The sequence below is a fragment of the Mercenaria mercenaria genome, chromosome 17 (assembly GCF_021730395.1).
Source record: "Mercenaria mercenaria strain notata chromosome 17, MADL_Memer_1, whole genome shotgun sequence".
Taxonomy (NCBI): domain Eukaryota; kingdom Metazoa; phylum Mollusca; class Bivalvia; order Venerida; family Veneridae; genus Mercenaria; species Mercenaria mercenaria.
The window spans coordinates 43,906,434-43,932,078 of NC_069377.1; the positions used below are offsets into that span (position 1 = coordinate 43,906,434).

Below are 25,645 nucleotides of genomic sequence, written 5' to 3' on the forward strand. Positions count from 1 at the left end.
CTTTCTGATATTCCGACAGGAAAAGCTAACATGTGATAAATAGCATATTACATTTGTGACTTTCCGCATTGAATTTATTAAACGTAGAGCCTTGCATTTTATTATTTTATTCAACTCGTTTAATAAATTCAATATGAAAAGACACTCATGTAATATCCTCTATGTAATATAAACGTCACGTCGGCATTTTGTTTTACACAATACAGGCGCCGAAAAAGTGTTCGTATAACAGATCTTGTTACACTAAATTTAAACACTGTGACGCGTAAACTAATTCAGTAGACCCCGACTCTCACAGCATTTCTGTACGGTTAACATACAACAAAGTCTCACTTCAGTTTCTCTCTTGACAGGATAGACATACTTGATATAATATAGTCGCTTCAAATGTGCTCAAACAACATGAACATTTTTATTTAAAGTTGGCAGAATGATAGTATCTTTTTTTCCTTGCGTTATAATTTTGTGATCTTTCTACGGAATCCTATCGTTTAAGAAATGATGATCAGCAGAAGCCCGCGGGAATGTTTTTGTGACCGAGACCGGAGACTTGTATTGTTTTGATTTACGATTCAGGTACAATTTTGATTACCATTCCGTTGGTCTTGGAAACGGTCAACGTATACGTTCTAAATATTCATAACTGAGGCGCACATATCTACAACATTACCAAAAACACGAATTCAAGGTTTTATAAACGATTTTTTATTCCTCGTGATTACAAACATGGCATTACCTATAAACCTGTTCCGGTGTTTTCTGGTGATTGATCTACATTCTCAAAGGTATATTGCACTTTGGTAGTGACTTACTGTTATTTAAATATATTTCCATCGAGAATGCAAGCAAACCAGAAGAATAATGGTAATAATTCAATTCTTCGTGGTGGATTTAGCTCGCAGCGTGGACGAGGCGGTGGTCACAGTCATGTTGGCCTTGGCGGCCATAACACGAATGCGTGGCAGGTACATGACAACAAACGAAACAAACGTAAAAGAAATTCAACCGGTGGTCGTACGAAACAAATATAACAACAGAACAATGTAAAACATTGAGAATGGACGATAAATTAAACACCATATTTGATAGGCTATATAAAATGGAACATATTGAATCGAAAGTGCTAATTATAAAACATTCCATGCAAGATTTGAAAATGAAAATAAATGCACAGATTTTAGGCTGAAGATATTAGCATACAGAGGAGCTATAGACAATGAAGTAAAAAGTCGTAAATTGAATCTGGTTTTCCGTGGAATCAAGGAAGAACCCCATGACAAGTTAGAAAGGAAAACATCAGACATAATTGCATTGTACCTTGACTCTAAATAATATATGTAAACAGCGTGCATCAAGTGGGATTATCTAGTGCCTCGGTTTGCCGCCAGATTATAGTCTGTTTCTAAAATGAAAATGATATCGAACTGATTCTACGCAATGCGTATAAGATGAAAGGTTCTGAGTACGGGATAAATAGGGACTATACTTGAGAAATAGTTCAAGCACGCTCAAAATTACGGAAACGCTATAAGACTGAGAAATCCAAAAAATCCGAGAGAAACTGTTGTCATTGGATACCTGGCAAAACTTATAGATAAACGGAAGGTAGTACAAGATGAATTCCCGGATTGGAAATACGTGATGCGGGCTGCGAGAGGCCCGCGCTTGGAACCGTCTGTTAATCCCGGATCTGCACGTGCGGAACGTATAACCAGACAGAAGCTCGTGACAATGGCCACTGCCACGGTGTCCACTTCAAATATGTTCAGGGCACTTTCTACGGAGTCTGTGCGATCGGACTCTAGCACGGAAGGCTAAAATTCTGACCGTGAAACTACCTCTTCGGACAAAAGTGAGACGGAGTTGGACGACTATAGACAGTCCGTACTCCGAATGCAGGCTCAACTCAACTCGAGCTCAGGCAATGGATCGAGAATCTCCTCCGCTGCTACTGGTGGACCCAGTGACCAATCAAAACCGAGATCCATTACTAGTGCTATGGGCTAAGACAGTGGGCGGAGGGAAGAGCGACCGTGTGACGTGTCAACAACAGATTACTGTGAACCAAAATGTTAAAACAATAAATGAATCGAATGTGACTTGTGTATTCCATATCAATAAATAAATACTTTAGTTAAATATTGTCTGTTTCAAAAGCTAAAGTTTCCCTTGAAAATGTAATTCTCTTTCATAACATATTTTCAAATTGAAATTTTTAACACCATGTCATGTAACAATGTATTGTATTTAGAGCATCTGTTTGCTCATACATCAAGTAATATGATTTGAGACGAAATAAAGTGTTGTCTATTGTCTATTGTCCTATAACTTTACATATTACTGAAAACTCGGTAAAGAAGAACACAATTTCAAGAAATATAATTTTACTTTCTAGCTATTTTAAGTACGAATCGTTTTCAACATGCTTCTAAGATTAGAAAAAATCTGTGAGATATGAAATATGTAAAGGTAAATCAACTGTTTTTTTTTCCAAAGTCGTCATTATGATTTCTGAAAATAAAGACTCACGTAAATGTGACGTGATTCATTACATCTACGTTTTCCTCACGTCAAGTTTGAATGAACGTAAACAGCGACGCATTAATAGATATTCGGCCCTGAGCCAGAATTTCAGAACGAAATTTATGTATTAACAACACGTGGATTTCAATGTTAATGCACGATTTTCTCCCGTTAATACATAAGCGGATCCAGTGCGAAAAGTAGTTTTTATGTGAAAACATAATAACTAAACACTACAAATCTGCTAGACGCCGCGTAGAATAATTATTTTGCAGTCTTATGACCTCGTCATCTGCTTCGACTGTGTCAAACATCATGCTGCTTTATCTTAATTTTAATTCATTAGCAACTGAATTTCGCTACTTTGGAGTAATTTAGCTGAACGATGATTCATTTGTGAACTTTTTACTAATTAAACTTCAGATATAATGTCTGATACACAAATCATGTAATACTTTTTGTATATTATTTATTTTTTAATTTCAACGGACTAGAAAAAATTCTTATCTACTCAAAATGACGAAACAAGACATTTTTCAAAATAATCTAATTGTTTTAAAAAATGTACTTCCGAGAAATCTACCCGTACCTATTATCTTTTGTTTGGTATACTGAAGGGAGTTCCGTAATAAATTATGATAAAGCTAGCGGATCACATGGAAGCCTGGCTCCATTTTTGTCGTAGTTTACGCGGTACAATAAAGGCAGTGAAGTCAAACGTAAGGTTGAGTCTTTTTGTTGTTTAGTTTTTGTTCAACTCACGGGATGTCTAAGGTAGAAGGCATCATAAATGGAATCCGGTTAAACGAATGGTTACTTCCATTTGCTGTCGTGCTTTTATGCAACTCAGTTGTCATACAGAATATTTTTGTTCATGGAATTCAAAAGATTTAAGTTACTTCAAGGCAATACTCACACGGAAAAACACAAATCAATTAGGTGCATAATTTATAAAACCTCAAACAGTAGAGTCATATTATTTAGATAAACAATTTTTGATATCTATCTATCCATCATGTTGGAGAATCTTACTCAAATGTGTCCTATTATTTTATATGAACAAATATTGATACTGTTCATCATTCAGTCATTTTCAGGGTATAGTTAAGAATAATTTGTTAGTTGTTTTATAAACATATTTTGATTAAGAACCTTTCTGCAAAGGGCTCTTTTATTTTATATAAACTATTTTCAAAGTTGGTACTTTTTATTTATCATTAATCAAGCTGCAAATTGACCAGTCGTTTTTACAAACCGATTTTGATAATTTTCTCGCGATCACTTGGAAAGTATTGCTACATATGGTGATTTTATTATTGTCTAGAAAATTCTAGAAAGTCTTGATAATCTTTTTATTCATCATTATGAAAATCTTAATAAAAAGGGCCCTATTATTTACTATAAAGTAACCTTAATTTTCAATCATACTTTAGAGATTCTTGCACTTCACAAGATCGCCTATCAGTCATCTACTAAGGTACCGGCTGACTTAGCTGTAGACGGAGGACTGTCACAACATTATTTCCATGGTTCATGTACACATACAAGTGACTACGAAATTGCGGCAGGTACCTACTGGGAGGTAGACTTGTGCGGAAAAGCCTTCATTCATCACGTGACGATATATAACCGAGAGGATTGCTGTGGTGAGTACTACTATAAGTACTCATGTCCCCTATAAAATGTGTATGGTTCATATAATATTCTGTATATTCTGTTAAGTTGGTTTATGCAGTAAAACGAAATGTCGACATAAATGTATTTGATCAGATAGATGTATATTTTATACCGTTGAGGGTTACACATATCGTGCTGTCGTATCTATACATATTGTAATTTGGTTATAAGCGGATAAGATTCTGACTAGCTTTTGTGTGTCATTTCAAACTACTTCTTATTATAAACACACCATGTTAGCGGAAAGAATACACGACAAGACGACACATGACGAAATGACAATTAAAGAGTCATTCTGTCAGGATGTCGAGTCTGTGGGGTGAAGACACAACAATACGACAGCTCGACAAAGAAAGAGGACGAGAATGTCATTATCATACATATCTATTTGAAAACGGCTGTCGGGGTTGCGACTTTTTTGTCTTGTCGTCAATTCGCATAAATATGTCAAGTTATCATATCTTCGCCAAACAAACACAAAAGCGTCAGTCACACGAAAGTATAAGTTGCACGAAGGTGTAAGTCGCACGAAGGATTAAGTCGCACAAATGCGTCAGTCGCACTATGCCTATGTCGCCAAAGGTGTAAGTTGCACAAAGCTGTAAGCTCGGTACGTGTTATAATGCTAAAATATTGGCTTACAGTTGGCAGGGGCGGATGAGAGTGAGATGTCCTTACCCAAAGTGTCAGTGCTTGTTTCTGTTAGTACCAAAAAGTCTGTTTGAATGTACTTTGTTACAAACAATGGATCTGTCATAACATGAAAAGTATAGTTACGTAGTAATCTGATGTAACAACTTTACAGTAGGTACATGTATGATGTAAAGTTTTACATTACAGATCTGATTAGAAATAATTTAAAAACGAGCAAAGGTGTAAATTGCACGAAAAATGCAACTGACCACCAGTACATATTTATTTGTTCTGTAACACTGCACTGTCAAGATACAACATAAGACCAAAACAAAAACGTGAAGCTGTATATATGCAAAATAATGACGTTGATTTTTAATAGATGCTTGTATTTCCAAATTGCAGGTGACAGACTGAGAGATGTCGAACTATACATTGGTAATGAGAGAAGGAGCTACAGATTAGTTGGTTTTCATAAAGGTGTTGTAGGGTCTGTGTACACATTCGAACTTGAAAACGATGTGTTCGGGCAGTGGGTTCGGATAACAAGGATTCCATCTGTTATTGATATCTTGGCGCTTTGCGAGGTTCAAGTTTTTGGATATAAACTTCAGTGTAAGTAAATTCGGCAAATTTCTGTTGCCATATCTTAATAGAACATTTGTCTAATAATCTTTAATTTCAAGATTTTCGGAGGACTTAATAAATCAAATGTCAATCTAAGGTATCCATTGCATCAGAAAATAAAACCGTCTCTCGTCCTTGTGAATATTGCCATATATGAGCCGCGTCATGAGAAAACCAACATAGTGGCTTGGCGGCCAGCATGGATCCAGACCAGCCTGCTCATGACATGGCTCATATTATTCTTGTCATATTCTTATCACGTTACAATTAAACCATGTGTTCCTCTTCAATAGTTTACCAGCCATGTTGTCAGCTTTATCATTTTATCTAGTTAGTCCCAATATTTAGAAAATTAGTACACATTTTAGATATCCAACTCATTTATAGATACATATGTGACGTTCATGACGTCTGTTGTGAAAAGTTCTTTTACAGTTATATATTATATTGTTTTTGCGCTAGCTTCTTTTAGAAATGGGTCGACTGGTTTTATGACCGCTACTTTCCAGATTTTATTTTACACAAACTTGACATAGTTTATCAAGCTACATAGTTTTGTTGTAAAACCGAAAATTTCCAGAGCAGATAATTTTGAGGACTGCTATCTGAGTGATTGCCTTGTAGGATGTATCTACAAGAGAGAGCGAGGATATGAATCATTGAACGATTTAAAAACTTATATTCCATTCAATTGAATAAATAATAAATTGAATAACGAAACATAGCAAACTTAACTGATATGGCGCAGATATAATTCACAAAAGAATATAGTAGAGATCCTCTTATCTGTTCTAATGGACAACCATAAATAAATTACATATACAAGTACGTTAACTTATTAATATATCAATTAATGAATATACCTGTGTGATATTTCGAAATAAATTGTTCAAAATTGGTATTTTCTAAGAGCAATAAATGCACAGTCTGAAGAGGTTAATGCTAAAATACAAGTTTTTATAACCTTTAATAAAACGAATGTTCGATCTTATATTCTTGTATATTATTCAAGTTATTAATCATACAAAAGATGCATGTTTGTAGTCTTTAATGAAAACTACTGAATGGTATTTGATTATATTTTAAATGATCATACAATAATTGTAGACTGAACGGTCAGTCTACTGGTTATTGTGGGTATATCAGTAAGGTAACGGATTGCTTTCCATCTATATATCTCGAAAAGAAAACGTTTTTTTTATTTCTAAGATTTCAGGATCAGTGCGAACCAGATGGGTGCGGATATTCTTAGTTCAAGGTGGACTGCATCAATGATACATTGCGCTCACACTTGTTTCAAAACAACCGAATGTAAGGCGGCAAAATCTGACGAGGATACGCAAATGTGTTTCATGATGGCGTCAGTTTCGGATGGAGAAGATGATACAGGGACGATGATGATCACTTACTAAACGCAATTCAGTGTAATAGCTAGACATGTTAAAAAAAGACTTGATGTGTCTAATGACTTCTTGAAACATTCTTAAGAAAAATAGGCATTCATACAAGGAACCTTTACAATCGCTTTCTTCGTTACAATGCAAGCTGTTATGAATTGGCAAATAAAAATCAATAACCATGCGACACGCTTACAGCAACATTCGTTGTCTGTCTGACTTAATTTATGGCACTATCAACAAGTTATGCATCACATTTATCGATCTATTCACTTGAACACGACAAGAACAATACTGTCAATTATTAAGAATGTAAAATACTATCTTGTCCAGTCTCCTTAAAATCCACCTTACTCGTTACTCATATTTAGTTTTGAAAGTCTGGGCCTTGGCGTTTGAAATGATATTTAGTAAAGTTAGGTACCCTAAGACGGTGCAGCTGCAAGAAAATGGTAAAATAGATAGTGCCATTCACTGCTGGTCAGCTTTCAGTTATTTCTTCATTTTGTGTATTTTATCTGATATGTTTTCGCTAGGAAAATCAAATTCTTCTTAGAAGAACTTAACATTTTGTTTATATGTTTGTTGATTAACAACTCTCTAAATTTCGTAACAGGTGATTGCTTTATTAATTATGTTTTGGATTAATTGACTTTGTTTACTATTATTACTGGTCAAACATTGCGGGCTTCTCAATGGAAATTGATTTCATCGACCTAAATATTTTATAAATATTTTTAATGGAACTTTCATTGATTACTCAGAACTATTAAATACTTTGATTACTGGTAAAAAAATTGTTGGTTTTGACAACTTTAATATAGTGAATCACACTGGAATGTTTTGTCTATTAGATTTGATCTTAATTAGTTTGCTTATTTCAATACTTCACATGTTTTTATGAAAATACACGGTAGTGTCAGCTTTTAAATCTGTTGTTTATAGTTTTTTTGTGTACATATTAAACATCTTGAATGACATGATTTTGAAATTGCGATGAATATTTTGAAATAGTTTTTAAACATGTGTTTGCAATGCAGTTCTTGAAAAAGTATGAATACTCAGTAAAAAGCTTAGAAAAAGTAGAGAAACGGAAAATATTTTACAGAAAGGGAAAAGAACTACTGAACAATATGTATGATAGGAGATCCATTTAGAAAGAGGGACCGGTCATAGAGGGTTATGGAAGATATGGAAGGGGTTAGAATGGATTGGTTAATGTAACATAGAACTTTCGGTTTAGAGTAATAAATTACTTTAACGTTTGGCGTGACACAAAATCATTTAAGAAGCTGATGTATTTATACCTTGATTCTTAGTATAGTTCATATTGTAGGTATACTTTTATATGTTAAACTGCATACCGTCTTGATATATGTAACCTGCAAAAGGGCATCTGGTGCACATGTGACAAAGAGTTCAACAGAACATTTTGAACGATCCATAATGTGTTGTGGATATCTCAGCGAAAGTACTTAGGAAATATATATCATGGATACTCACGTGGATAAACTGAAGCATCAACAGCCGAAAAGATAGTAAATCAGAATTCCTTTTACATATGAAAATGATAAAACATTATTGGCGGATAAAACAACGAGAACAAATTGAATGATTACTATACGTCGAATAACTGGGGCATCAACAACGCATAAAAAGTTCGGATGCTTGATTGCCGATTCTGAATGAAAAGGAAAACTGGTCTGAAATATTACGAAAAGAACGCAAGTACATTTAAAAACCGCACACGTAATACTAGCCAATTAAAGACCTGCAACCGCTCATTACCGAACGAAGTAGTAACTGCAGAACTTTATGTAAAGTAATATCAAAGGAAGATGCGATAAGGGAAACTCCAGAAATATCTTAACGTTAGAGATTGTTCAAATTAATTCTCGCAAACCAACGTATATGTTCCGGATCGCACAATTTCGTGATATTATTGCAATAGAGACTACAATTAGGCAATCAAAATACATGTACTATTCATTTCGAAGATACAAGTAATTTACTTCTTTAAAAAACCGCTTAGACACGAAAGCATGATTAGTAAGATATGTTTAGTATTCATTACTTAAAGAGGCACGCGGTGTTGTAAAGGATAGCTCGGGATGTTGAATATTATGGTTTCAAAATGTGTAGAAGTAGAGAATGTTGACGATAAACTGTTATTTACAGCATAGATGCAGGTAAGTCTTAAAGCATACTAGGTAAAATTCTGTATAAAATGTGTAGGGCATACGGCGTGTGTAACGTCCTCGGAGCACGTGTAATGCTCAACTATAGTGAATAAGACGCTAGAAATGCGACTTTTGTAAAAATAAATTAATGGCAGTTTGTATTTGGAGCCAGAGAAATTTAGACTACTATTTTACTTGATATATTTGGAATGGCTGTTCAAGGGCGATATAGTTTTAAAATTTCGGGCATAATTTTAAGTATGATGGTTAAAAGGTCATAAGACCTTGTTACTTTTTTGAAAGAATGAAAAATTGTGTATCCTTATTTTAAAATTTCAATTTATTAGCTTAAGTTTCAAGGGAAGATATACAAAACAAATCTGAATATCGTAAAATATAATATTCCAAACCGTTGTCAGAGGTTTGCAGAGAACTGAACAGTCCTAACCAGTAAAACCTGGTGCAACGATTAAGGGCAATGATGATGATGTATGATAAAATGATAACTGTTGGAGTCGACGGAAAATACATGGATAGATTATATTTCAATAACGGCAAATCAGCACAGGAAGTACAAACGTTATTCGAAAGATTATATGCATATGTATCCTTGGATGAAATCATTCGTGATCGTGTTCATATCTTGAGAGTTTGTCGTAATTGTTATTATTCTATAGACGTGTTTCTTTTAATAGACATGTTTTTATCTTATAGAAATGTTTTCATTTTATAGAATGTTTTTTTTACAGAGGTGATTCTTTCTATAGACGTGTGTTTTCATCTTTAGAAGTGCTTTCTTTGTCTTTATTTTATTGACTTGATGTATGTAGTGACAGGTTTTAATCTCAGTTTTGTGTGCGTTTGATAGTTATAATTTTAGGAAAATGAAACAGATCAGTAACAACACTGGTTCAAAAAGATACCAAGGAAGACTTGATAGTTGGAGTGGGCTGAAAAACGTAATAGAAAAAAACTAAAGCCATGATTATCATTTTGGTCACATCTTTTATTGTGTTTGAGGAAATGACTAAATAACATTTGAGGAAACATGTAAAGTAAGGTAAACAGGTAACATAATATATATATTTCGATTGGTTATTAACATTGCTTAAAAGACAGTATTTTTAAATTTTGAATGTCGGTGCATAATACATTATAGCATTCCATTTTGATTTATCAATATCCAATCTGTTTCTACACCCATAAAAATCCCTTCGTTATATCACGCTTGAAAACAATTAAACCGTCGATGAAGTCTACAGATAAAAGTTTGATAGCTTACTTTTGATGTTCCATAATATATTGATTAGATTTTAGATGCAATCTTAAGTGACATTACTATAAATATTCTCGATTGATTAGGATAAACATTGATAGGGCCAGCTTTCATTTAATTTATTATTTTGTTTATTTTTTATCTGATATTGTTTAGGGTGAAAATCAAATAATTCTTAGAAATATTTATCATTTTGTTTACATGTTTAGATTATTGTTTATGTTTATTACTCTGGCAAATTTTGTAACAGCGGAATGCTTTATCCATTACGATTTGGCCTTAATGACTTCGTTTACTATTATAACTGGTCCGGTATTTTGAAGTGTTCAATGGAAACTGATTTCTTTGACCTGAATTATGTTTTCGATGGAACTTTCATTAATTGCTCAGAAATATTAATTACTTTGTTTACCTGGTCAGCAAATTACTGTTTTCTTTACAACTTAAAGAAAATGAACCACAGTCATTTTTATTGTCTGTTAGATTTGACCTTAACTATTTTGTTTATTTCAGTACTAGTCATTTATCTGCGAAAATACCCAGTTATGTTTGTTTCTACACCTGTTGCTTATGGTTATATGTGTACATTATGAACATTTTTATTGGCATGTTATTGAAATTGCCATGAATATTTTGAACTTTGACTTGTTAACATGTTTTAGAGACGTAAGCTTTGAAAAGGTATGAATACTCAACAAAAAATACTTTTAAAATAGAAGAATTAATAACTTAAAAGTTTGGTATGGGGGACAAAATCATTTAAGACGCTGATGTATTTATACCTAAATCAATTCTTAGTATCATCTTGTTAATAAACTTTTGTGTGTTAACAAAAACTGCTGACTTTCTCAATCTATGCAACCTTCAAAGAGGCATGTGGTATTATAGTCTAGACAATAGCTTTGGGTTCCTGTCTGGATGTATAGCTAACACAAATTTTGCATGCAAATTCAATAAAATGAATAAGGTAAGTGACACGTAGCGAAAAATAAAGTTTGATTTATTTTCGAGTGCGTTGCAAACTTTCGATTAATATTTTTGACTGGAGTTTACCGGAACAACCATTTGAGGGGCTTTACGGAAAGCATTAAACGTAGTGTCACGTATCGCCGGTATAAAATGGCGGATAATGTATATTCATATCTCTATGATTGACAGTTAAATGAGACGGTGTGTTCCGCGTTTCCGTGGTGTTTTCACTCGCAGAATCTAACATCCATTATAGTTTTAGATGATGAGAAAAAGACAAAATTAGGTCTTAAACTGATAAATTCTTAAATAATCATTCGCTGTGCAATATAAACGTTAAGGATTTATTTTTGTAAAAGTTACAAATACATGTATTGTTCGATCATCTGTTTTGACGCTCATGAGTTGTGAAGCCCATTTTTATTTTGCTGTCAAATAGTTATAAGTGACCTTTTAAGATGTTCAGTTACACTAGTTTGCAAAGCAGGCAATATTTTACTTTGTCAAATAAAAAATGTATGCATTTAGTATTCTTTTAGTAAGATTATACATTTTTTTCTTATTTTGGTATATTTGGTATATTTGTATGTCTTTTTAATAATGCAAAAATCTCCAATCCTTTAAAAACGTATTTCTTACAGAAGAAACTGTTGAAGAATTCAGATCTTGCGATGTTTGTCTCGTTCTCTCAGCTTTTTCATAGTCACAAGACACTCCTTTGACTGAATTTTTGAATAAATTTTAGATTTTTTACTCTGCTGTAGACTATATACCTTGTATCATTTAAAAACGTTTATTCATTTTAATTGAATATGGTTTTGTTGCTCTTCGTCAAACCTTATTGTAAATAAAGAAGGTCATTTTTCTAATAGGTTTTCACTGAAAGTACCAAAGTTAGAATTGCGAGAAAGTGCTATATATTTTTGTGTCCTCACTGTTTTGACAATGAGAATGACTGCTATTTAAGGAATGTAAAGTGAATAAAAAACACATAATTAACAAAGAAATAGTAATAACATAACTGAAAAATATTAATTGATTATAAATAAAAGATTAACTTGTTCATTGTCCTTTTAAGCTTCAGGTCTTGAGTGAATTCACATAGAATTATAACAGCCAGATAAGATTTTGGCCATACAGGCTACAAAAAAAGTGAATGTTTGGTTAAGAAAGCCAGCCAATAAAAAGTCGTCATTTATTATTCATCATTTTGCCCGAAAAACCCACAAAACAGAAATAAAGTAAAGGGAGACATTTTACAGTTTATAACAGTAGTATTTATCTATTTAATTGATCTATAGTATTAATTAAATATATGATAGACTACTTAAGGGCGTCAAAACTAATCACTTCAGGAGACCATGAAAAGTTGCACAATTCTTTCTATCGCATAAAATGCATGCAAACATAAGTACTAAAATCATTTTGGAATGATAAATATTCAGAAAATGGCATGGTTTTATAGTATATATAATAAATTGCCAAATGAATCAGTGATAGTCTATATTAGTTTTTATCTATAACATAACATTGTAAAATCGTCTCTTGAATAAATACATAACAAGAAAAACGAGATCAGTCATATTACACAAAGGAGCACTGACAGGCGAAATGAGGATTTATGCCTAGGGAAAATAGGACCTGGTGTCATAAATGTCAAATTTAAGGTTACTTAAACATGATGCGCGGATCAAACACCTACCTGCAATACGTGACACGTTCTGGACACATAACGTCCTTCAGCATCGCGCACTAACCACGCTTGGAGATGAAGTAGCTGCCCCGCCAACTTGCCAGTGGCGTTGCCGTGGTGCTCTGGCCCTCTGACACAGGTAGTGCGCCGTACCACCCTACGATACGTGACGCGTACTCACCTACCTACCTGCACTACGTGACACGTCCTAGACACAGAGCAGCGTTTCATATCTCATTCTAGTTACCTTCAGAGATCAGCTGGGTGCTGTACGCATTGGAGAGAGTGCTTACTTCCACAGTCTCGCCCTCCCACACACCGATTACGTTGTACCACTCTGCGATGCGTGACGCGTGGATCAAAAACCTACTTGCACTACGTGACACATCTTGGACACATAACGTCCTTCAGTATCGCGCTCTAACCACGTTTGGATATGAAGTAGCTGCCCTGCACACTTGCCAGCGGCGTTGCCGTGGTGCTCTGACCCTCTGACACAGGAAGTGCGCCGTATCGCCCTACGATACATGACGCGTACTCACCTAACTACCTGCACTACGTGACACGTTCTAGACACAGAGCAGCGTTTCACATCTCATTCAAGTCACCTTCAGAGATCAGCTTGAAGCTGTACGCATTTGAGAGATGACTTACTTCCACAGTCTCGAAACCTACCTGCAATACGTGACACGTCCTGGACACCTAACGGCCTTCAGTATCGCGCACTAACCACGCTTGGAGATGAAGTAGTTGCCCCTGCCCACTTGCCAGCGGCGTTGCCGTGGTGCTCTGGCCCTCTTAAACAGGTAGTACGCCGTACCACCCTACGATACGTGACGCGAACTCACCTACTTACCTGCACTACGTGACATGTCCTAGACACAGAGCAGCGTTTCATATCTCATTCTAGTTACCTTCAGAGATCAGCTGGGAGCTGTATGCATTGGAGAGAGGGCTTACTTTCACAGTTTTGCCCTCCCACACACCGATTACGTTGTACCACCCTGCGATGCGTGACGCGCGGATCGAAAACCTACCTGCAATACGTGACACGTCCTGAACACATAACGTCCTTTAGTATCGCGCTCTTACAACGCTTGGAGATGAAGTTGTTGCCCTAACCACTTGCCAGTGGCATTGCCGTGGTGCTCTGGCCCTCTGACACAGGTAGTGCGCCAGAGCGGCGTTTCATATCTCATTCTAGTTACCTTCAGAGATCAGCTGGGAGCTGTACGCATTGGAGAGAGGGCTTACTTCCACAGTCTCGCCCTCCCACACACTGATTATGTTGTACTGCCCTGCGATGCGTGACGCGCGAATCAAAAACCTACTTGCAATACTGTAAATCACTTTATATTAGCGTGATCTTTATTTCGCGAATTCCGGCACCCTGAATTATTTCGCGGATTTATGAATTTGCGACGGAAGTTTCAGAAATTTAAATTCGCGGAAGTTCATATCTCATGTTAGCGAAATTTCAGTTCCGGAAGTTGTGATTATATCAATGCCAATTTTTTTGTACCGTACCGAATTTATGCATGCCGAAGACTCGTCAAACACATGGTCCGTAACGTTTATTTCATTTTAGCAATCGGTTACTTTATTCACACAAACTGAAATAATCGAGCCTTTAGATCCTTTATTCAATTTACTGGCGATTCTTCTTATTACACTTTATAGCTGATAAAATGTTTGTTACAGCAATTTCATAAATAATCAACGTACAAGTATATAATACAATGGTGTGATAAATTGTCCGCTTATCTCTATTGTTGTCTAAATAAAATGTGTAAAAAATCAGGTTTGTTGAGAAGATAAGGGATGATATAGATCTTCTCCTCGGACAATACGCGCTCAGCTTGTTTGACACATACGAAGTGCATCCAGAAGATGCTCTCCGTTAATAACTGCCAGCTGCATGTAAATGTAACCTTAAGCAGTGTATTCTACATGAATTATTCACAATGTATTGAAATGTGAAATGATTTGAAATTCTTGCAATAAACACCGATGTATAGGCGGCTAGTATTCATTGCTGAACTTGACCGTATTTTGGACATATTTTCGGATATGTCTGTATGTTATGGAAGGATATTTACGCGGATTAATGATTTCGCGATGTACCCGATTCGCGAAAAATAGCGAAAATCAAAACACCGCGAATAATTCCGGATTTACAGCACGTGACACGCCCGGAACACATAACGGCCTTCAGTATCGCGCTCTAACCACACTTGGAGATGAAGTTGCTGCCACGCCCACTTGCCAGCGGCGTTGCCGTGGTGCTTTGGCCCTCTTAACAGGTAGTGCGCCGTACCACATTACGATACGTGACGCGTACTCACCTAACTACCTGCACTAAGTGACATGTCCTAGACACAGAGCAGCGTTTCATATCTCATATAGTGACCTTCAAATATCAGCTGGGTGCTGTACGCATTGGAGAGAGGGCTTACTTCTACAGTTTTGCCGTCCCACACACCGATTACGTTGTACTACCCTGCGATGCCTGACGCGTGGATTAAAAAGCAACTGCAATACGTGACACGTCCTGGACACATAACGTCCTTCAGTATCGCGCTCTAACAACGCTGGGAGATGAATTAGCTGCCCTGCACACTTGCCAGCCGCGTTGCTGTGGTGCTCTGACCCTCTGACACAGGTAGTGCACAGTACCGCCCTACGATACGTGACGCTTACTCACCGACTACCTGCACTACGTGACACGTCCTAGACACAGAGCAGCGTTTCATATCTCATTCTAGTTACCTTCAGAGATCAGCTGGGAGCTGTACGCATTGGAGAGAGGACTAACTTCCACAGTCGCGCCCTCCCACACACTGATTACGTTGTACCACCCTGCGATGCTTGACGCGCGAATCAAAAACCTACTTGCAATACGTGACACGCCCTGAACACATAACGGCCTTCGGTATCGCGCTCTAACCACACTTGGAGATGAAGCTGCTGCCACGCCCACTTGCCAGCGGCGTTGCCGTGGTGCTCTGGCCCTCTTAAACAGGTAGTGCACAGTACCACCCTACGATACGTGACGCGTACTCACCTAACTACCTGCACTACGTGACATGTCCTAGATACAGAGCAGCGTTTCATATCTCATTTTAGTGACCTTCAGATATCAGCTGGGTGCTGTACGCATTGGAGAGACGGCTAACTTTCACAGTTTTGCACTCCCATACACCGATAACGTTGTACCACCATGCGATGCGTGACTCGTTGATCAAAAACCTACCTGCAATCCGTGACACGTCCTTGACACTTAACGTCCTTCACTATCGCGCTCTAACAACGCTGGTAGATGAAGTAGCTGCTCTGCACACTTGCCAGCCGCGTTGCCGTGGTGCTCTGACCCTCTGACACAGGTAGTGCGCCGTACCGCTCTACGATACGTGACACTTACTCACCTACCTACCTGCACTACGTGTCACGTCCTAGACACAGAGCAGCGTTTCATATCTCAGTCTAGTTATCTTCAGAGATCAGCTGGGAGATGTACGCATTGGAAAAAGGACTTACTTCCACAGTCTCGCCCTCCCACACACTGATTACGTTGTACCACATGCCGCTGGCAAGTTGGCGTGGCAGACACTTCATCTCCAAGTGTGGTTAGAGCGCGATACTGAAGGGCGTTATGTGTTCAGGGCGTGTCACGTATTGCAAGTAGGTTTTTGATTCGCGCGTCATGCATCGCAGGGTGGTACAACGTAATCAGTGTGTGGGAGGGCGAGACTGTGGAAGTAAGTCTTCTCTCCAATGCGTACAGCTCCCAGCTGATCTCTGAAGGTAACTAGAATGAGATATGAAACGCTGCTCTGTGTCTAGGACGTGTCACGTAGTGCAGGTAGGTAGGTGAGTAAGCGTCACGTATCGTAGGGTGGTACGGCGCACTGCCTGTTTAAGAGGGCCAGAGCACCACGGCAAAGCCACTGGCAAGTGGGCGTGGGAGCAACTTCATCTCCAAGTGTGGTTAGAGCGCGATACTGAAGGACGTTATGTGCTCAGTGCGTGTCACGTATTGCAAGTAGGTTTTTGATTTGCGCGTCACGCATCGCAGGGTGGTACAACGTAATCAGTGTGTGGGAGGGCGAGACTGGAAAAGTAAGCCCTCTCTCCAATGCGTACAGCTCCCAGCTGATCTCTGAAGGTAACTAGAATGAGATATGAAACGCTGCTCTGTGTCTAGGACGTGTCACGTAGTGCAGGTAGGTAGGTGAGTACGCGTCACGTATCGTAAGGTGGTGTTAAAGAGGCCCAGAGCACCACGGCAACGCCGCTGGCAAGTGGGTGGGCAGCAACTTCATGTCCAAATGTGGTTAGAGCGCGATACTGAAGGCCGTTATGTGTCCAGGGCGTGTCACGTATTGCAAGTAGGTTTTTGATTCGCGCGTCACGCATCGCATGTTGGTACGTGACATGTCCTAGACACAGAGCAGCGTTTCATATCTCATTATAGTGACCTTCAGAGATCAGCTGGATGCTGACGCATTGGAGAGAGGGCTTACTTTCACAGTTTTGCCCTCCCATACACCGATAACGTTGTACCCCCCTGGGATGCGTGACGCGTGGATCAAAAACCTACCTGCAATCCGTGACACATCCTGGACACATAACGTCCTTCAGTATCGCGCTCTAACAACGCTGGGAGATGAAGTAGCTGCCCTGCCCACTTGCCAGCCGCGTTGCCGTGGTGCTCTGACCCTCTGACACAGGTAGTGCGCCATACCGCGCTTACTCACCTACCTACCTGCACTACGTGACACGTCCTAGACACAGAGCAGCGTTTCATATCTCATTCTAGTTACCTTCATAGATCAGCCGGGTGCTGTACGCACTGGAGAGAGAGGGCTTACTTCGCAGAGCAGCGGGTCATTCTCATTCTAGTTACCTTGAAAGATCAGCTGGGTACTCTACGCATTTGGGGAGAGGGCTGGTTATCGCGGCATTGCCCCCTTTTCACACTCATTACGCTGAACCTCCCTGCGATTCGTGAAGCGGACAAGAAAAACGTTACCTGTGATACGTGACACGTTCTGGACACATGACGGAGTTCAGTATCGCACTCTAATCACTCTCAATGATCAAATAGCTGCCCTTTCCACTTGCCACTTGCCAGCGGCGTTGCCGTTGTGGCCTGGCCGTCTGACACAGATGATGCGCGGTCTCGCCCTATGATGCGTGACAAATACTAAACCTACCTACCTGCACAACGTGACAAGTCCTAAACTTAGAGTAGCGTTTCATATCTCATTCTTGTTACCTTCAGAGATCAGCCGGGTGATCGACGCATTTAAGAAAGGGCATACTTTCGCAGTCTTGCCCTCCTACACATTGATTACGCTGTACCGCCCTCGATGCGTGCACGGACCAGAAGCCTACCTGCAATATGTGACACGTCCTGGACACATAACTATCGCGCTCTAATCACTCTCGGAGATAAAGTAGCTGCCCTGCTCACATGACGGCGGCGTTGCCGTGTAGCTCTAGCCCTCTGACACAGATAGTGCGCCGTACCGCACTACGAGGCGTGACGCGTACTCACCTACCTACCTGCAATACGTGACACTTCTTTTACAGGTATTGACTTTTATTTTTATAGTCTTACTATTTTCTGAAAACACTTGAAGGTAGAAAACACTTGAAAACTTGGTTCGTATGACTATTTTGCACGCACATAGTATGGTTACGCTATTACCGAGAACAGATACGTGAGATTTCATCGCCTACATACATCCAATACGTGACACGATTTTTAAAGATATTTACGTTTATTTTACTAGTTTTAATATTTTCTGAAGACACTGGTATGAAGAACACATTTGAAAACATGATTGATATGACTGTTTTGCACGCACATAGTATGATTACGTCATAACCGACAACAGATGCGTGAGATTTCTTCGCCTACCTACCTCCACTACGTGATACGAATATTACATATATTGACGTTTCATTGTATAGTCTTACAATTTTCGGATGCCAATATGATGAAGAAAACAGTTGGAAAGATGGTTCATATGACTGTTTTGAACGCACATAGTATCATTTCGCAATTCCGACAATAGATGCGTGAGATTTCTTCGCCTACCTACATCCAATACGTGACACGTCTTTTACAGATGTTGACGTTCATTTTTATAGTCTTACTATTTTCTTAAGATACTTGGATGTAGAACACACTTGAAAACTTGGTTCATATGATTGTTTTGCTTGCACATGGTATGATAACGCCATTACCGACAACAGATGCGTGAGATTTCATCGCCTATCTACATCCAACAATATCCGACGTTTATTTTTTTAGTCTTACTATTTTCTGAAGACATTGGGATGAAGAACACATTGAAAACATGGTTCATATGACTGTTTTACACGCACATAGTATGATTTTGCCATTCCGACATTAGTTACGTGAGATTTCTTCGCTTACCTACATCCAATACGTGACACGTCTTTTACAGATATTGACGTTTATTGTTGAAGTCTAACTGTTTTAGAGGCCAGTGGGATTCAGAACACAAACATACTAAGATTACGCCATACCGACAACAGATGCGTAAGATTTCTTCATCCACCTACCTCCACTAAGTGACACGTCTTATACAGATATTGACATTTATTTTTATACTCTTGCTAGTTTCTGAAGCCACAGAGATTGAGAACACAGTTGGAAACATGGTTCATAGGACTGTTTTGCACGCAGATAATATGATTACGCCATACCGACAAAACATGCGTGACATTTTTTTCGCCTACCCATATCAAATAGGTGACACGTCTTTTAGAGATATTTACGTTTATTTTTGAAGTCTAACTACTTTTAGAGGCCACTTGGATGTAGAACACACTTGAAAACTTGGCTCATATGACTGTTTTGCACGTTCATAGTATGATTACACCATACCGACGACAGATGCGTGAGATTTCTCCGCCTATCTACAGCCATTATGTGACACGTCTTTGACAAATATTGACGTTGCTTTTTATAGTCTAACTATTTTGAAAGGCAACTTGGATGAAGAACATAGTTGAATACCTGGTTCATATGACTATTTTGCATGCACATAGTGTGATTACGCCTTACCGACAACAGATGCATGAGAAGCTGTCGCTTACCTACCTTCAATACCTGACACGTCTTTTACATGTATTGTTGATTTTTTTGTAGTCCAACTATCTTGAGAAGCATCGAGACTACAATTGAAAACATTGCTCATAGGATTGTTTTGCATGCAGATAGTATATCGACAACCGATGTATGAGACGCTCTCACTTAACTACCTTCAATACGCGAGACGTCTTTGACAGATATTAACATTTGTTTTAGTTTTCCAATCATTTTTGAGGCCACGGATGAAGAATACAGCTGACAACGGGTTCATTTGACTATTTCGCATCCTTATATCTATATGATTACACCATACCGACAATACATGAGTGAGACACTCGCGCTTACCTTCCTCTAATTGGCACGTCTTTTACAGATAATAACGTTTATTCATGTAATCATTTTTTAGAGGCAACTGGAATGCAGAACATCGAACCGTGTGAATCTTTCATTTTTCCGAAATTGAAAAAAAAACAACAACAAAAAACAAAAAACAAAAACCGCCTATCTGGTACGAGCCCATTTGGCAGGAGATATAGGTTCAGACGTGCATTGGACTTTGCAGTTCACCAGTTTCTTATGGGTGTATCAAAAGATGAGTACGAAAATTGTTTCAAAAATTGACGGACAAGGAAATTCTGACAATAAGTTAATTTCATATGAAAGCCATCCTCAAGACTTTCATAACGCTGATTTCCTTTTTAATCGGACTATTATTGAAAAAGATATGGCGGTTTGAAATTTAAGAAAATTGCTGATAATGGAGGCAGCCATTTTGTGTGTTTATGACGTCATTTACACACTGCTGAATTCTTTATTTAGTAAATAACCTTCCAAAAAGGTTAATTTTATATATTTCTTGAGTGTAAGATGTAAAACATGGTAATTTATTTCATTATAGCTGGAAAAAATAGAAGAAATATGTTACAGAAATAAGTAAATAAAATTCAGATATGTGTCTAGAAATTTAATAAATACGTCATTTTGTTTTTGGTTGCCATGGAAACAAAATGGCCTACATTTTGATCAATTATTTAAATGCTCATAACTTTCTCATTTTTAAGTCGATTTTGAAAATTCTTCCACTTCTTTAAATGATTAAAGAAATCCCAGCAGATAGAATTTACTTCAAAACAACAAAAAAAGATATTTTGAAGGTTACTGGACAAAACAATAGAAACGCGTTATTAATATCTCTGAGAAAACCTGTCATTTGAAGATTCCGAACATACCTCGTATGTCAATAGATTCTGAAAATAAGGCGATCATTCGAGAGCACTGAGAGCAAAAGGAAACAGCGAAAATTGCAAACTCGGTTGAATTCTGTTCATGGGCAGTAATGGAAAAAGCAACATTGTCCACGCCCCTTAGCATCGGCTTTAGAGGTATTCAGTTTCAAATCTAAATGTCATGAAATCAATGATCTTGATGAGAGAAAGAAAATCAGAAAGTATGACAACACTGAAATAAAGTACGGGACAACGTTTTACGGCCGCCAAAAAGCACTCAACATCTGCTGTTGTGAAGTAATAAATTCTGAAATGAAATAAGGGAATCTTTCGAAAGCACTAAGAACAAAAGCAAACAGCGAAAATTTCAACCTCGGTTTAATTGAGCCTGTTAAGGCCATATACACAATGTATTCAATCGGGGTCTTGAAGAAAACAATGACTGTGATTATGAAATGAAAAAGTGTTAAAAGACATACTGCGTATCGTGCACCCTAGGCATTTGAAGATGCGGAGAAGCTCTCACCTGCCTGAAGTGCATGGTATGCAATATCTCTTTGGCGTATGGTTTAAAGTCGGAGGTTACATGACGGCAACATGAACCCCATTCTCGACTGTGTTATCTTCCAACAGGCTTCTTAAACTTGGTGAACTTAAAACATATGTCCGTATGTATGTTTGACATGTCGCATATTGAATGTAAGTCTGCGAGGTCGTGTCACGCATGAAGCATCTAATGACGGTATATCAAAATTATGATTTAGAAGCATGGGAAGGTAAGTTTAACACAATTCCTGGTGTGTTTTCTTCAAGAGAATTCCAAAGCATATTACAGAAGGATACATCAAGTATTGAGGGTCATTGTCACATCTAAAACACATTCAGACCAGTGTAAGCTAAATGTATGTTAACAGAGTGAAAATAAACTTCAGATATTATTAAACAAGAATATCGACTTTAATATGTTTATTTATTTGTAAACAAACAAGTCACACACTGCTTCAACATATTATTCTGTATAAGTAGTTATGGAAGTTCCGAAATTCCAAATTAAATGTTCTGGTGCTAACGGATTTGTTTAAGAAATAATTTATAGCAAAAAAGGCTATAACAATATTTATGCACGATGGGCGGTTATACGTCGGACGTAATAATTTCCCGGGAGCACAGCCCTCACTGAAAACAAACAAATTTTCTTTCTATTTTATGCTAATTTTCTGTTTATTACATGCTTACATGTTCAAATAAGACCAATGCATAATGACATTCGGATTTATTTAGGCTGCCGTGTTACATAAATTATGATGCGTCCGTTAAATCATTATGGACACTCACGGACATTGTTATTGAATGTTGTGATTAGGTCTGTGAAATCAACACGACGCTGCATTTAAAATATTTTGTTTAAAAAGTGCACAATCCGCGACCAACAGTCAGTAATTAAGTAATCATATTTATAACTTTTCGGGTCAATGCCATCAGTTCGTTGAATAACCGGAAGCTTGCTTTGTTAGCACTGATTGGTTTAATGGGCGTTCCCAGGCACCTGTAGACGGAGCTCTGGACTGAAACCTGACAGCAGGGAATGTATTTTTTGGTTATGCATCGTTTTGTTTAAGGAATAGCAGTGAGTATGAATTTGAAATGTTACTAGTGCTTAATTATCTCTGTTTTTAGGCTTGTACTGCCAGTATTAGTTACTTGAGTTTATTGTGATTAAGGGAAGACCCGGCGATTGCATGTTGGGAGTACACAAAATTTATATTTAAGAGCAATGTTATATATAGTTCGCATATGAAAAATATAATCTACTAGTATTTTTTCAGCTTTCCCTCATCTATTATTAATTGCATCTGAACATATCTTTGAAAATTTAATATTGATCTACAATTTGAGGGATATCACCGCCGATTTGGTTGATTGGTTAGGGCAGGGTGACGGTATCAATTTGAGAAAAATTTAATATTTAGAGAGCAATTTGTTATTGATACGTACGTTTGCAGGCTATAATGAAAAATATCGTACGGTGATTCTCAGACTTTCTCAAACTCCATCCGTATTCGAGTACTTGACTAAGTGTTTTGTCCTTATTATTGAAAAATATCTTGTAATTAAGCTTTTGATCTACCATTTGAGGGGTTTCGATCGGTTCATGGTTAAGGGCAGTGGACGAATCAATTTGAGTAAAATTGATATTTACAGAGCAAATGTTACTTCGTGTTGCATTGAAAAATATATCCCGACTAGTGTTTTTTTCAGTCTTTTACAAAACGCAATGGTAATTACGACTCAACGCAGGTAAGGAACCGCGTGCAATTCGCATTACAAGCCTGTTTTAATCCCGAGCTACTGTGACTTATGTGTTTGTCCTTCTCTATTATTGAAGATATATCTTTGAAATTAATACTGTTTGAGGGGTTTCACCACCGATTTGGTTCATTGGTTAGGGCAGGGTGACGGAATCAATTTGAGTAAAATTTAAAATTTACAGAGAAAATAATAGGAAATTGCGTGCAAATCGCAATTCAAGCCTATTTTATTCCCGGGCTGCTGTGACTTGTGTGTTTGCCCCTCTCTATTATTGAAGATATATCTTTGAAAGTAATATTGTGATCTACAATTTTAGGGGTTTTCGGTTCATTGGTTAGGGCAGGGTGACGGTATCAATTTGAGTAAAATTTAATATTTACAGAGCAAATGTTGTACGTTCGTTGCATGCATATGAAAATATATGGTACTGGGTGATTTCTTTTGCAGTATCCGAAAGTCAATTTATCATGTATTTAGGACTCATATCAGCCAAGAGTAGAACCGCGTGCAAATCGCATTACAAGCCTGTTTTAATTCCGGGCCGCTGTGACTTCTGTGTTTGTCCCTCTCTATTATTGAAGATATGTCTTTGAAAGTAATAGTCTGATCTACATTTTGAGGGGTTTCACCACCGATTTGGTTCATTGGTTAGGGCAGGGTGACGAAATCAATTTCAGTAAAATTTAAAATTTACAGAGCAAATAGTAGGAAACCGCGTGCAAATCGCAATTCAAGCCTATTTTATTCCCGGGCTGCTGTGACTTGTGTGTTTGCCCCTCTCTATTATTGAAGATATATCTTTGAAAGTAATATTGTGATCTACAATTTGAGGGGTTTCACTGCCGATTCGGTTCATTGGTTAGGGCAGGGTGACGGTATCAATTTGAGTAAAATTTAATATTTACAGAGCAAATGTTATTATACGTACGTTGCATGCATATGAAAAATATATGGTACTGGGTGATTTCTTTCAGCTTTCACAAAACTCATCCGTATAGGACTCAATGCAAATGAGGACCTCATATTACGATGTTACAAGCCTTAGTCATTCGGGCATCTTTGACCTAAGTTTTTTTCCTTATCTGGTCTTGAAAACATATTTGTGTGAATTAAACTTTTGATCTAGCATTTGAGGGGCTTTACTGCCGAATCGGTTTAGTGTTTATGGGAGGATTGCGAAGTCAATTTGGAGTACCAAATTGATATTTACAGAGCAAATGTTACTATAGGTTGCATATGAAATAAATATATCTCTAGTTGTTTTTTTCCAGCTTTCACAAAACGCATCCTTATTCGACTCAACACAGGTAGGAACCGCGTGCAAATCGCATTATAATCCTGTTTTAATCCCGGGCTACTGAGACGTATGTGCGTGTCCCTCTCTATTATTGAAGATATATCTTTAAAATTAATATTGTGATCTACAATTTGAGGGGTTTCATCGCCGATTCAGTTCATTGGTTAGGGCAGGGTGACGTTACCAATTTGAGTAACATTTAAAATTTATAGAACAAATAGTAGGAAACCGCGTGCAAAGCCTGATTTATTCCCGGGCTGCTGTGTCTTTATGTGTTTGTCTCTCTCTATTATTGAAGATATATCTTTGAAAGTAGTATTGTGTTCTATAATTTGAGGGGTTTCACCGCCGTATAGGTTCATTGGTTAGGACATGGTGACGGTATCAATTTGAGTAAAATTTAATAATTACAGAGCAAATGTTATTATACGTATAAAAAATATATGATTCTGGGTGATTTCTTTCAGCTATCACAAAACCCATCCGTACTGGACTCAACGCAAATGAGGACCTCATATTACGATGTTAAAAGCCTTACTAATTCGGGCTACTATAACCTAAGTTTTTGTCCTTATCTGGCCTTGCAAACATATCTGTGTGAATTAATCTTTTGATCTACCATTTGAGGGGCTTTACTGCCGAATCGGTTTAATGTTTATGGGAGGATGGCGAAGTCAATTTGGAGTAACAAATTGATATTTACAGATC

The 25,645-nt window shown here is 37.5% G+C and overlaps 1 protein-coding gene across 1 annotated transcript; it reads left to right on the plus strand.

Moving 5' to 3' along the window:
- The first annotated feature begins 839 nt into the window (after positions 1–839).
- LOC128549993 (pentraxin fusion protein-like) lies at positions 840–17,700 on the plus strand. Its single transcript, XM_053527811.1, has 4 exons — positions 840–990; positions 3,957–4,169; positions 5,239–5,448; positions 17,450–17,700. The coding sequence occupies exons 1-4, from the start codon at positions 840–842 to the stop codon at positions 17,698–17,700; spliced, it is 825 nt and encodes a 274-aa protein (XP_053383786.1).
- Positions 17,701–25,645: the final 7,945 nt, after the last annotated feature.